The 15,259-nt window shown below is 42.8% G+C and overlaps 1 protein-coding gene across 8 annotated transcripts in view; it reads right to left on the bottom strand.

Moving 5' to 3' along the window:
* Nucleotides 1-15,259, bottom strand: part of LOC149331226 (echinoderm microtubule-associated protein-like 2) — a 190,227-nt gene that overhangs the window by 38,293 nt on the left and 136,675 nt on the right. For 4 of the 8 annotated variants that reach the window (XM_089556401.1, XM_089556394.1, XM_089556397.1 and 1 more), the window contains exons 6-11: nucleotides 12,384-12,452; nucleotides 9,212-9,237; nucleotides 7,344-7,473; nucleotides 5,293-5,442; nucleotides 3,919-3,991; nucleotides 2,400-2,441 (exon numbers count right to left, since the gene is read on the bottom strand). In XM_089556401.1, coding sequence (XP_089412527.1) covers nucleotides 2,400-2,441; nucleotides 3,919-3,991; nucleotides 5,293-5,442; nucleotides 7,344-7,473; nucleotides 9,212-9,237; nucleotides 12,384-12,452 — 490 coding nt within the window. The remainder of the gene's footprint in view (nucleotides 1-2,399; nucleotides 2,442-3,918; nucleotides 3,992-5,292; nucleotides 5,443-7,343; nucleotides 7,474-9,211; nucleotides 9,238-12,383; nucleotides 12,453-15,259) is intronic. The other 4 variants (XM_089556399.1, XM_089556395.1, XM_089556402.1 and 1 more) reach the window with 2 other exon arrangements.

The following is a 15,259-nucleotide window of genomic DNA, read 5'->3' on the forward strand; positions in this document are numbered from 1 at the left end:
CACACCCCATAAGCACATGTCCCCAGACATGGTGTCACTGGGTAGTACTAGTGGTTGTATGCACAGTATATAACTACAGCTGTGCTGTGTTTGCCTGTTTGCTACAGCATACAACTAAAGCACAGGAAAACACTTTCCTGATACACCTAGACTGCTGTAAAAACTACGCCAGCTTGCACTAGATAACCACTGACAATACTGCTTAACTTTCATTCTCCAAATATTGAACCACAGTTACATGAAGCTTTTCACTTGTGTTGTGTGGGGCGCTGATTAAGAGCTTTTAGTTCACGGCTCCAATACATCTAATGCCGGTAACTTTTGAACGATAATCAGCAAACTGGAAGATGGTCGCATGTTTTGTCACTAGGAATAACATGCATGTTTGCTGCCTTTCGGAGAAGTTTTCCAAATGGTCATTACATACTCCAGTCACTGAACTTTAAACCATACCAATAAACTGAACAGTTCAGTAATAGTATCCCTTCCAAAACATGCCATCTTACAAAATCATAATGCAGTCAGGTAAATGACAAATTGGTGTGTATGAGGAATGCCAGTATTGCAGTATACTAGTATCGTTGCTGCAAAGAAAGCCTCTTTGTTGCCTTAATCTAAAAATGGTCGTGACCAAATCCCAGCCGCTATGAATGCCCCTGAGACGAAAATTCAGTTGCCCTGTCCAATGCCCCTATTTGGGCGTAAAGTGCCAACGTCCATCACAGACATGGTTTCCAAGTGTCTTCCATGTTTGTTGTTTGTGTAAATATCACATGCACATCCCACAGCAAAGTCACTAACAGTGCGCTAAAAACGGGCAAGTGGTGAGTCAAATTTACAACAGGTCATCGTTTAGTGAGCGTGTCCCAGTGGAATGAACATTAAATGCATTCGAAATGAAAGGATCCAATTCCTCCTGCTTCATACCCCAATGAAGCTGCAACACTGAAAAGCAAATCAGTCATGAAATGGCAGCTAGCATTCATCAACTGGAACATCACTAAACTGCTTATGTCAGGTCCACTAGTTAGGGTAAAAGAGTGAAAATGTGTCTGCTCAGCCTGTCAAGTTGGACGTATGGCTTCATTTGTCACAAGTCCTGTACTAAACAAGTCACAAGTGCAACCAGATGAGTCCGCCTCTCTCAGGCCATTGCTATAACGCAAGCTGAGCTAATGGTTTTCACTAGCATACACTCTAGCCTGCCTTTTCTTTTCTTTGTTTGCAGCTAAAGCAAAAGGAAATGTTAGGCAAATCTCCTTCGTGGTACCCTGACGAGGGAAAAGTGCAAAAGCATAAAAAAAATATTCACTGTAAATTGCAACAGATGTGCACAGCAGAAAATCAGGTGCGACATGACCAAAGTAGACGTGATGTGCTCAAGTGCCGAGTCATTTTTTTTTTTCTTTCTTCCTAGCCACTTAAGGTTATAGATCTTGTAATCAATGTGCAATAGATTATACGATGTGAGCCATAGGTGATGTGAAATTTAGTTTGTTCACAAAAATGCGCCCCTTGTCACTCTGCCTGTTGTCATTTTTGTACCAAAATATATTCCTCTGATCGTAAAAATTTTTGTATTCAACAATGCATTGTAATCATGACGTGCAATGTTACTTGCTTTATCCATTAATTAGTGCCCCCTCTGGAAAAGTTTGAAAAACAAAATTTAATGACAAAAAAAAAATCGGCCGATATTTTTGCATCACTTCATTTCATTGGCTTCCTCTTCAAGTTGATAAAGATGACTGTGAAAGATAAAAGTTTTTTCTCCTTTGCACAGTAGGTAATTGGGGAACCAAGAGGCACAAATATCAAGTCTGGGACTAAAAGTGTATATTGGGTTGCAAACAAAAATGAAATTTGCTGATTATGTGCCCATTTTTGGAACAGCTATGCCTAAAAACAAAAAATCCAATAGTATGTGGGATAGATACTGTGCCATTTCCTTTCCTCAAAACATCAATTTACCAATTTATTTGCTGTTTGTGTACCAATTTCTGATAGGTGTATACATCTCAAAAGCCGTGCCGACAATCCTTGAATGGGTCAGACAAAGATACTGGCCAAAATTGGGCGCGAGTTTTGGTGGTATACTACGTAGACCGGCGTGCTCATGTGCACACCAGCATAATAGTGGAATGTCATGCAGCCTCAGCCACCCAGTCAGTGCACAGCAAAAGCACAGTGCACAAATACAGACACGCGACTCGCTCATTAAAACAATGACAAAAACAAAAAAAGAGAAGCCCAAACGGGGAAATGCACGAGACAGTGCCAGCGGTGACGTGACGACGGTGCAAGAAGCTTCAAGGTGGGACGAGCGACAGACGAGAAAAACGAAAATGGAAAGCGGAGGGATTAAATTCTGCTCTCGGTTCCCGACACCGAAAACTCACCATAAAACGTTCTTCCTCTGGTGTTACCTCGACACGCCGGTTCTGTGCTCGAAATTGAGGACAACTTTGGTCACTTTAAAGTACTCTTTCTGTCAAAGCTACGAGATGTAGCAGTTAATTTCACTTGTATTTGTACATTGATGTCTACGACAGGTACAATGTCGCAAACTGTTATACCCACCCACTACTCAGAAGAAAACAAAAAAAATGCTACTGGAAGCATTTAAAATGTGGTTAGAACTCACTGAACAGTTTTGGTTTCTGTATTGAGATTTAAGTGTGCCTTCGATAGTAACGATAGTTTTTTTCTGCATAGCTTAAGCTTAGTTAATCAAAACTGCAGCACAATGATAACTTTTAAAAAAAATGAGCAGCATTTCATTAACATGTATAAAACGCTTTAATGATGATTTCACTGGGAATTCCTTAGTTGCATTTGCCGTACTTCAAAAAAAGTGCAACAGGCTTTCAAGCCCCACATCCCAGCCCAAGAGAGCCCAACCCAGTGCTCTCCTATAAGCAATGAATGCTTTGTTGACCAATGTTATCTATACACACTCATCAAAAAAAAAAAAGACATTGATTTGGCTCTTTACAACAAATTCAAGGGTACCTTGCAACTGTAGCATAAAATCAATGTAATTAATCACTTTAACCTCCTTATTACGCTGCAAATAAGAATGGTAGTGCTGGAAAAGCATGGTAGCATTTCACACAGCGACGCTGTGAAAACAATGCATGCACAGCTGCGATGGTAGTGAAGACTGTTAGAAGACTGCACGGACAGTGTTCAGCTAGCAGTAGACTGCGGCTAGGTTGCAGTGCGAAGGTGTATAGCAATGGTTACACGCTTCACTACACTGCTGCCAACGTCTCCCGCAATAAAAGACCTCGCCATGGAATTCACACACGCTCCCATCCACAGAGGGCAATTCCGAAATCTGTGGCCAGCAGTTTGGCTTACTTATCTCGGCTGAACTTAGAACGCTCCCAATTAGAGCCTCAAGATTTAGGTTTCGAGGCGACCTGATAAAATTGCGTTGCAACTTCCGCTGTGGTGAGGTATGACATGGCGCTCAAGTTTCATAACTTCCTGAGTACATTCAATATAGCTTTTGACATTCTGCTTTGCAACAGCTCCCTTTAAAGATGGAGGAAGACCAACCATGTGCTTGGCCAATGTGCATTGTCATGAATCCCAGCCAACAACATGGAGTAGTAGCTGGAACAGTGCATATTCCGGGTGCCCCCGCTGTGTTCATCTACTTTTGTTCATCCATTTCAAGTTCTTCGAGAAACCAGTATACATGAGGATACAGCAATGCTTTTGCTGCAGTAATGCACTCCAGATTTCCACTGTATATTGAAAATGGACAGTTGTTCATACCATATAAGTGCAGAAATTCACTAGAGAGAGGGGTTAGCAATCATGAGTAGGTTGCAAATATTCAAGGAAGAGGCATGGTTTTCTAATATAAACTAAAATAATCGCACGAGAACCACAGAAACAAACACGTACCTTCCTCTCTCGTCTGTCTATACTTGCCACCTGACCTGTTGCGATCAGGAGCTTGTTCGGATGGACTGCAAGGCTGCGCAGAAGAAGCAAATAAAAAGGTCAGTTTGTCTGCGGCCTGTTTTTGACAAGCGAGGCATGTGTTATCAGTGAAGAAACGTGAATGTGGGAGAGAGAAATTATCACTGCTCGTAAGCAACAGAAGCTCCTGAAAGTTTGCTGAAACCTTTAGCTGAGCCCTTGAACGCATTGCCTACTGGGTATACTTCCTCAACTTTAATCTTTGTAAAAGATTGCTTCACTATGGAGAGAAAAAACCGCAGACGGTTTAGCATGGCTAAGTGTGGAATATCATGCAGTAGCACTAGTTACGGTGGGCACTTAGAGGTCCTTGCGTGCAAAGCCATTTCACCTAAAGGCCTTTGACGCAAAGTCATTGGACCTAAAGGCCTTTACCCAGAAGGCATTTACTTTAAAGGCCTTCACCCGGGTGTACCCATCACCCAGGCCTCCACCTGGTGGGCGTGCAGGCCACCTGCTTCAAGGATATGCCCGAAATCGGAAAATGCGCCTAGTAGTGCTATTGTACTAAAAAACAACATGTACATTCTTGCATGAGAGTTCAATTGGGGCGAAAGTTTAAAACAGTCGGGCTTGCTAAACGCTAATTGAAAATGTTCCCTACGGCTCGAATAAGAGTGTTCCCCTGCCAGAACCTCCAATGCTACCCCTGCCCAAGGCTTTGTGCTCAACATTTATTGCTGCATGTGATGTCACACGCATTGCACACTACAGCACCTACTATTTCCTGTAATACAATGTACAGCCTTTCTCAAAACTTTAGAGCCCAGGGGGTTTGCTTTTAAGCCTCGCAGTGGGACCCCTGTAACATTCGTGGTAGTCCTACCCATTGGAGGAGGCACGACCAGAAATCTTCTTACCTTCAGCAAATTTGGAGCGCTAGAGATGCATTACGAACCAGACAGTGTGGCTCAGAAGCAACAGCCCTGGCCTCCAAACTTTTGACAAAGGCTGTACCTTGTCCTGTTACTCCACTCTTACAGTGTGGTGTAACTGCGCAGACAGACGAGGGCGATAGAAAAGATGAAAGGCCTGCAGCAGTGGTGCTATCACTTTTTTTTTTTTGTCACGCCACCAACTAGTCCCACAGTATAGTATCTCAATGGATTAATAGCACAACAGACCTGTCCTCATCCTTTGTGTAGTGGCATCTTTCAGTGCAGTGCGCACCCCACTGTCTTGCCACCAACTATAAGAGTACACGTTGGTGAAATCACCTCACACCTAGACTGTGCCCTACACCCCAAGGCTAGCCCCCCCCCCTTTCCTGCCCCTACTCCCTGCCCACCGGCTCACCACTTGATGTCGTCCGTGTGTCCCAGGTAGTGCCGCTGAATCTGCTCCTCCACATTGTAGAGGACCACCACGGCCGCAATGAAGTAGACCATCTCGCCGGTCGGCAGGAGGAACAGGTTGGCTCGGCAGTCGCGACCCCGGTACCCGTAGCTGGTTGGGCCCACAGGTCAAGGGTGACAGAGCGTGCGCATCGTGCCATATACCGTAAAAACTCGTGGAAAGGGATGCACTTCTTTTTAAAATTTGGGTGTGAATTTAGAAGGTGCAGCCTATATATGTGAATTCTCAATTATCTATCTATTTATCTATTATCTATCTATTTTCTCAATTATCTAGTCCAAAACAGGAGGTGCGACCCATACATGGGTGCGGCGCTTACACAAGATTATATGGTACAGTCAAGCCCACTTATAACAATATTCAAGTGCCATGGAAATACCATTGTTATAACCAATAATTGTTATAACAGGGTTGTGCCGAAAAAAAAGAAAGGATGACAAACTTCAAAGCATTTATTGACAGTAAATACCCAAAGGGGTTTGATTGTTCTAATGCCTGTAAAAGCTCGTTAAATCGAACTTCAGGGAACCGGAACAATGTTCACCGTTCACCGATGACCAAAGCACCGCCATCACTGCGCCACCGGGAGCTTTGCGCACCTCCACGTCACAGGAATCAAGCTGGCTTTTTGGAAGCTATTCTTAAGGGAAATTCAAGAAGCATGCAGAACCAAGGGTGCGGTGACAGCTGACAAGAGAAAAACCGCGCTGGCTGCATGCATGCGCGCTGCACTGACTGATTGGGGGTATGCATGGCGTGCGTAGCCAATGCAGCAATGCAGCAGCTCTCCTGACGCGATGACGCCTGCCTCTTTTGTTTTCGTGGCGTTGCTGCGCCAGCTTAGTCCATTGGTCGGCCCCACACGTGCACGCTTTTGTGTTGTAAGCATGGTTTTGCTGGTGTGGTTGTAGCATTTCCTTGTTTTTTTCTGTAATGGTTGACACTCAATTACCAGATTTAATTGTTATAACCAATAATGTGCCTTGACAGCATTGCTATAAGCAGTTTATTTTACCATAGAACACATGGCAAAGCTGATGGTGCCATGACCGACCATTGTTATACCCGATATATTGTTATAACCAGTATTGTTATAAGTGGACTTGACTGTAGTACTGCGGTGGGGCCACTGAACAGTGACCATTGAATCTCGGCTCGATTTTCCTGATCTACCATCCTTTCGCCTTCTTGTCAGAGTTTTCTTTCTCGGCAAACATCAAAACAATAAACAGCATTAATCAAAATAGTGAATAGCGGCAGTATCAATCTTTATACACAACAATAAGTGTTTCATACCCTGTCACTAACGACAGTCTTGGAGAAAAGGCATTAAGCTTACTGATATGACGGTTACTAGCATCTAGAGTTTCCCAATGTTTACTGTTTACCGAAGAGTAGAGTTCACTCTGATGCAGAGTTGTCACTGGATGGTACTCTGTTTTTCGAGCGGTGCAAGGGACAATCATCATCATCATCATCCTCAGCCTGACTACGCCCACTGCAGGGAAAAGGCCTCTCTACCATGTCTCTCCAATTAACCCTGTCCTTTGCCAGTTGCTGCCACCGTATCCCTGCAAACTTCTTAATTCCATCCGCCCACCTAACTTCCTGCCGCCCCGGAGTGGAGACGAGAATGCCATTTTCAAAATTCTAAACACTGATATGGTAATTACTTACAGTGTGCTACAAGTCCCTCAATAAGTAAGCAGCCTAAAAGTAATAGTTAAAAAGTTAACGATTCAATACTAGTTAACCAGCCTGCTAGTTAGCCCGTCTTAGCTGTATTCTGATGCACTACACTCCTGACAACGCTATGCCAAAAAAACTGCTCTTCTAACTCAAAAGAGCCTATTTTTAAAAATTGCTGACACTCTTAGGTGCACCCCCATATAAGCATGCCCATTTATATGAATTCCGCTACAAGCTAAATGTCTCAACATTCAAGAACTATTCAGGCGCAAGTATGTTTTGCCAATGGTGGAAAAGGATACACCCACTCCAGCTTGAGCCTCTGAGAGGGCGCACTGTTGACCTTCATGAGACTGTAGTCGTGTAGCTGCTCGCTCGGAATGTGCATCACGATTGGACGGCCGCGGAGGTACATTCGCACGGTGCCATCCTCTGCGTTGGAAGAAAACGCCGATTCAACGCTTATAACGCGGCTCTCTAAGACTGCAGCCATTGCTCTGCTCTTTCTCAATTATTTCGCTGCAAGGATGTGAAAACTGCAGTTGCAAATCGGTCAAACGCATAACCTTTCATAAGCTTGCTTTGCTTCAATACTAAAAAGTCATGATAAAGATTTCAGATTTCACGAACTGAACGTAGCACAAAAAGGAAGAGGTAGACATACTGCAAGCAGTTTGGAAACCAAGAACATTTACATTTAAAAGGAATTCAAACTTACAAAAGTGATCGAAGGAGAATATGTACCTTCGCATTAAACAAGCCTTCTTGGTGTCACACAAAGCTGCCAGGACAGAGCCCAAGCTTCCTATGTTAACAAAGATGTGCAACATAGACTTGAAAGACTTATGCAGACAGAGAGGGTTGAAGACAGAAGTTCCAAAGCAGAGACTATTGTTGCATTTCACAACAAGCACAGGTTAGCAGCTATGCCATAATATCTTTGCAATCAACTTTCCAAATTACCTGAAAGTTCAGCTGAACATACTTGCATTCAACACTTGACTGCCCTGCCTCAAAGCAGTTAAAGCGTAAAAAAAAGACTGCACACTGAGAGCTGAGATCCGATAAGTAGGATGACTTACAAAGTCACTCCAGGAGCTATCAGTTATGGCATCCATTGCTGTCATCAAATGACTCAGAGATTAGAAGACAACTGTAAGCCTGACTGCCTAGGAAGCCAGTTTCAAAACACAACACTCTGCACTTGAAACCTGCACGTAACCCATGCTTATGTGCTTATGCAATACATGCTCAAAACAGTTAAAAAATTAGCCCTCCGTCCTCATCACAACAAAAAGAGCAAGAGGAATGATGAGGTCTCTAGGCCAGGGGTTCTCAAACTTGTTTCCGCGGAACACAGGGGTTCCGCGGGCTGTCTTCTTGTGTTCCGCGAGAACCCTCACTGGCCCTGACCCGGCAGCTGATATGAGACTGGCTCTGAGTGGTGCTGAGCCACGCCTTGACTTGCTCTCAAAAGGGAAGCAGTACCACCCATCACATTAGTATTTGTATTAATCGGTGCAATAAACATTTAACTTTTGCAACTCTCTCTTTGCAAAAATGCACTCGACAACATTGCTGGCAAGTGAAAGCAGGATGGGGGGGGGGGGGGGGTTCTCTGGAACCTATTGAAGGCTTTTGGGGTTCCTCCAAGCAAAAAAGTTTGAGAACCCCTGCTCTAGACCATGAGGACAAAACGCGAATTGCTTTTTCAGAATGGAACAACAGTATGCACACTCCAATCTTTCTAAAATACATTCCTCTCAAATGAGCATCAGTTCACGATTATGAACAGAACCAGTTTTATTTTCCCACGTTCACATGCAAGGAGATTAAGAATCAAAGCTCATTAAAGAACTCAGTTTTTTCCATGCTCCTGGTACAGTTCCTGACCTACTGCATGAAAGAACAGCAGCCTCAAAACGTTAACCTTTTACCTTTCTTCTCTCACCACAAACCAGAAAAACTCTTGGAGAACAAGAAATCATCAGCCATCCATTTGGTCAAATAGCATAAGCAACTCAAATGTTGTGCCTACAAACACACAAATGACACATTGTTACTGCTACTTACGTAAAAAACTGCAATGTTTCATGAATGAACATCTATGACAATAAAATCCCTTAGTACTGAGCAAATCCCACTGTAATAAACTAGATGGCATAATTACCTGTGTTGAGTTGGGCCTCTTTTGTGCTGAAAAAATAAAGATCACAAGAAAGATATTTGTTACCCAAAACTCCACAAGAACTTCCAATAAGGTCTTCGTGTAACTTATCCACACGATGCACATGTCAAGATAATACAGAGCGCAGTTAGAATAGTGATCTTGCTCAACGAAGACTGCATTAAAACGAATTTCTGATTTTCCATAACAAAAGCTGTTGAAATTATCCCTGTTTGTTAACTTTTTTTTTGGCTACCATTGCCACTAAAAGACAAACAGAGAGTTAGCACCAGAAAACAAGTCACGAAAATGCAGTTAGCAAAAAAAAATATATTAAATACCGCCTTTGAGAAAAACGGAGATATATCCAGTGTTAGACCGAAAAGGCCAAGTAACCCACAGGGATCGTCTTCCATCATAGTACCAGAAAACAGAAAAACACAACAGCTAAAAAACTCTCAACACCAGAGCACACTTTGTCCCTTACTCATTGCAACTGCAGAGCAAGGTAAAGATTTATAGCAAGGCAAAGATTTGAGAGTAGTTGCAGCAAACGCACAAAGATCAGAAGCCTATACATACACATGGTCCCGAGTGTGACTATGTTAGCGCATAAAAACGACCATGAGCTTTATTCAACAAGGCGTTATAAAATTCTTGCTAGCTCCAGTTGACGTCATGGCAGCAGCAATTATACAAATGTACCGGACAAAACTGCCGGAATTTCGCTGCACGCAAAATGTAGCTGTGACAAATTCAATTAATTTGAATAATTTCACAATTTGCACCTGTGTACCAAGGTTTAGTCTGATTTGAGCAAAGCCAGAAGCAATACTGGCTCTACTACAAAACCTTATCCTGATGATAACTGAGATATAGCAATTTTGTCCAGTGAAGCGAATTATGAAATTAAATAATCAGTTGCACATTATTAACGAGCACATGTTACGGCATTCAACAGCCTGACAAAGGAAGCAGTATTTGCAACCTCCTTAATTGGTGGAGTCTTAACATATAATAATGTTTCCAGCTAGCTGGTATGGAGTCTCCTTGCCTGCAAAAAAAAAATTAAGTAAGAAAAAAGCTTGGAAATGATTTGAAGGGAAGATACTGGAGACTAAGGACTGTTTAGTCAATAAGAACCTAACTAAAAAACAGCATGCAATGCAGACCTAAACTGCACAAAATTTCTAATTCTGGCCCTTCTTCTAAAGCTAGACCCAGTTATTGGTGTTCTATACCAGGCATTTAACAGCGTCAGTTATTACAGGCTAGTTGTACACAGATTGTGTCATTCCGAAGAAAATATGTTATCATGAGACCATCATTGATGACGTAATCATTAGTCACCTGATCTGGTGTCCTCAGACATACAAATCATGGGTCACCAATAAGTTCTGTTTGTCAATCGGTCATATGGCTCATAGCCATGCGACCCATTAAACTCGTTGCACATAAACAACCCCCATGACCTTTTATGCTGCTTCACTAATCTGGTGACACTGAAACTGACGTCAGATAATGTTAACCGCCATTCAATTTTCTTTTTTCTTTGCGAACTTTGCCTCCTGTACCTTACCTCTTTCTTTGTTCATCATGTGCGCCACTCCAACCAACACCTGTTGATGCCAAGAGAACTGGGCCAGCTCTGAACGCTAGCTATGTCAGTTGCAAACAGTTCGGGCCAAAGTGTGCCGGTGTGGCAAAGTCACTAGACTACCACCGCTACAGACTACGACCGCCACCAACTACGGCCACCACCATGCGAGAGCACACCCCCCATGCAAGGTTCCTCGACCGAGCTCTACTTCGTAAAAGGCAGTGCGAGTGTTCCACTGAACTGCACAACACGGTGCTATGAACACGTCATCACCAATACCGCCGTTCTGCTCCCGGATGAGAAAAAAATCAACTGCCTTGCTTTCCAGGAATGTGCACGCAACTTGCGAGAAGAATTAAAGAAAGAGGGAGACGGATGCGTGTGCAGCTTATTTCTCTGCCATGCACAGCACACACACAAACACATCGCACGCAGCTCCGTCAGGTGCGAACAAAGTTCATGCAAAAAATGCACGTTCCTGACAGCATGTGTTCAGAAAAGATTCAGCTAAGCAAAAATGTAATTCGAACTTTCGTGAGCGACCCCCAGAAGACCTCCCCGCCGTGACTATACACATCACAGCATTCTGAACTCTATGTTAAGTGAGCCTGGTGCTCAAGTTAAATTTCAGGTTCTGGGCAATCACAACACCGACGCTTTCCACCAATTTGAACCTCGATGATACATGTTGATACTTGTTTTTTTTTTTTTGTCAGAATGATTGTTATAGACTTCAACGTTATAGACGGATACAACTTAAGTCTGCAGTGAAGCTCCGCCCACATTCAGCCTCCGCACACAGGATTCCTCCATGGCGAAAAGTAGTCCGCTGCTTAAACGTTTCTTATTACCTAAACAAAAAGCATATCACAAGAAAAAAAAAATTACGAGCTCTACAATTTTGATACGTGGATTGTTTGATATAGTCAAACAATAGAAAGCAGAGTTCGTTTACTGTTGCGATTGGCCAGCGGAGTAATACGGGACACCGCAGTCCGTGGCCCGGTGTTAGCAACTGCTGTTTTTTTAAGCTGTATCCTACTATATAGTATGATACAACTTAAAAAAATAGCAGTTGCAAACACTGGGCCACGGGCTGCGGCGTCCAGTATTACTCCACTAATCAATCGTAACAGTAAACGAACTCTGCTTTTTAATGTTTGACTATCTTAAACAAGCCAGGTACAAAAACTCTAGAGCTTATCATTTTTTTCTTGTGATAAGCTTTTTATTTAGGTATGCAAGAAAAGTTTCAACAATGGACTTCTTTTTGGTCGTGGAGGAATGCTGTGCGCGGAGGCTGAATGTGGGCGGAGCTTCACTGCATACTTAAGTTGTATCCGACTAATGTTTTGCTTTCTTTTTAGGCCTATTGTGTATCATTTTCAGCGTTACATAATACACAATTACTTCAGAACTTTAGCGGCACGTTTACAGCTACGCTCATGATGGGAAACAGTAAACCATCGACGCTGACACTGCCTCTGCCTTGCACAGAGCTCATCACCGGTCGAGGAACCTTCGGGGCTGCCCTTGCATCACCCCCTTGGAGAGAGAGTCATGCAGACGCTTTACCCATGTCTATAGAGAGTCCCCGAGGAAGACCGCACGGGCAGATTGTACATGGAACCAGTTACAATGCGTCTACGGGGAGAGGACGAGGAGAAAAAGAAAGTGAGCCAGCAGGGGAAAATATACACACACACACACACACGCACACAAATGCAAATTCGCGCATTCGGAAGAAGAAAAAAAAAAGGTGCACGAGCATCGCCGTGACTAAGCCAAGCCGTGACTAAGCCAAGACCAGCCATGACCAGCCGCATGCAGATGATGACGTAAGCCCGGAGAGAGAGAGAACCAACGTGAGGTGCTCCAGAAATGATCACCCTGCTTGTGCACTAGAACCTAAGCGGTGCGTAGGCCCACTTTTTTTTTTTTTTTACCATGAATGTCTCACATAGAGCCATCCTTCGCAAGAGCTGCGTCTGTAAGACGTCCAAAGAGAAAGCAAGAAATTAGATTTTTTTTTTTCAGCATGGTTGAAGGATGGAAAGTTAGGAGAGTGGGTCTCAATAACTCACGCTTCTCAGTGCAAAAAGACAACATAGACGACACGTCAGGGAAAAGACAAGGCAACATGGAGTTAAAACATCAACTGAAAGAACTGTTCAGAAAACCGCAAACATATGGGTATGTAAAGAAAGAAAAAAAAACTACAAGAAGAATTTGTTGTTGTTGTTGATGCTGTCCTTTTTACAGTGGAAGCAGTTAAGGGGACGTTCCCCAGTTTTGTCCAGTCGCTGGTGGCACAATGCTGAACACAACATCACGGATCAGTGCTGCCCTCTGCCTGCACTGGCTGAAACTAGTGTTTGCGACATTCGCACTTGACGCGGTCCAAGTGGTCGCGCCTAGTCGCACCATGACTGATGGCATGGAAACTTCCAGGGCCAATAAAGTAAAATAAAACCAGCTGCCAACACCTCAACCACCAACTGGACCTCTCGAAATAGCGCTAAGCAACATCAACAAAATCACAACCAGAAGAAAGAAAATAAACAGCATTGAAATAAACGAAGACATACTATTCAGTGCCGCAAACTGCTGTTGCCAAATTGTCGCATTACACATGCACAGTAAGCGTCAGCGAGCTTTTTTGTCCTTTTCCTTCCTTCCTTCCTTCCTTCCTTCCTTCCTTCCTCCCCCCCCCCCCCCACACACACACACAAACACACATTTGCGATTTTCTTCGTAAATCCTTCAGAAGGCAGTTAATGCCATGTCGTTGTGCCTATTCTCTCACCTGTCATTTTTTGCACCGTCAGAAGCATGAAAATAATTCCTTGCCTTCAACACTGAACAACACTCTCCTCACAAATATATTCAACTTGCCCAGCATACATTCACTATGCATAGAGAGTTGAATGAAAAGTTTTATATGTGCCACGTAATAAACACAGTGTAAACACAACTAGTACAACTCAAATCAGCCAATGGTAGGAACACTAACGTAAGAATGCACACAGGTTGTTAGCAAGTAGAAGAAAAGCTACTTAAGTTTAAGTTTAAAATTTGGAAACAATAAACATGGGGGTAGCAATAATGCCCAACGCTCGTGACACAAAGATGTAAAAATAGAAGAAAGACAGTGTAAACTATATAAACATGAAAAGAAAAAAACTAATAGTTCTTTCTCTGATGCAATACCCAACATACTTAAAAAATAAAGTCTAACATTGAACCAAAATAGCAAAGTGAGCACTGCTAAAAGGTCCTAGTGCACAATTTCGTCGATACTAACTACACCGTGTTATTGCAAACAGCACCTTGCAACTAGCACTTCTAACCATTGCTTCACTAATAGCAAATCAGGAAAATAAAACATATGTGAGGGAAATAACCAGAGCCTTTAGAGCAGACAAGATGCCTGCAGTGAGAAAAGGTAGCCATCTGAACGAGCTAATTCCATGACTAAGTGTAATTTTTCAAGAGACAAGATGTGTGGTTACTACAAGACCACCACCAACACAACCTGAAAAAAACAATTCAACAAAGGGAAATGCTACTTCCAAAAGATGAACACATCTCAATAACTTTACAAACAATTTTATAAACTGCACAATGATGTGTAGTATTGTCCAAAAGTTTATGACTCCAAAAATCGTATGCAATCACGTTTTATGCTTGTCAGAGCATAAATCTTTGCCAAAATATCACCTTGCGCAATGAATGCACTTAGCGAAATTTCGTAAATTCCGAGCGGGGAGGAAAGTGCATTTAATATGTGAGTAAACACAGCATCATATGTGCATGTATAATGTAAGTTGATGAACATCAGCAACAAAATAAAAACAAAAGGCTGAACGAGGCATGCAGTGTAAGAGCCAGTGCGTGAATGATTGGCGCATGATAAAGCAAAAAGTTTTCATCTTTCTCTCTATTTTTTTTTTGTTTTGGAAGCCAAGCAAAGCAGCAAGGGAGAGTGAGGGCCAGTGAATGTGACAGGCTCCACAAAATATGCGCAGTCTGAAAAGATTCAAAGAAAGCATGTTCAAAACAGTGCCGATGCTTCCGTGAGCATCGTTTACTTTCCAAATTAAATCCACATCTGCTAAAAAAAGAAAAAGCACTGCTGTCCCCAGGAGCTATTATTGGAACTAGGAGTGCAACGTTACCTTAGCCAATAACAAGAGAGGTATCGCAATGCCCTGATGTACTGAAAACTGTTAACCCTAAACGTGTTCAACAACAAGGCCCTTAGGTACACTTGACATCTATCACTCTACTAGGATCTAGTAATTGTGCACGGTTTATGGAAACCCCACGACACTTTCACTAACAAATTTTTCACAGATATAAAAAGGCATATGAACTAAACGATAGTACAGCACTGGTTTAAACACAGCTGCACTGGAAGACTGCACAGATCCTCTAATCAATTCAGACTG

This window comes from Amblyomma mixtum, chromosome 8, assembly GCF_055824585.1.
Source record: "Amblyomma mixtum isolate Tamu chromosome 8, ASM5582458v1, whole genome shotgun sequence".
NCBI classification, from domain to species: Eukaryota; Metazoa; Arthropoda; class Arachnida; order Ixodida; family Ixodidae; genus Amblyomma; species Amblyomma mixtum.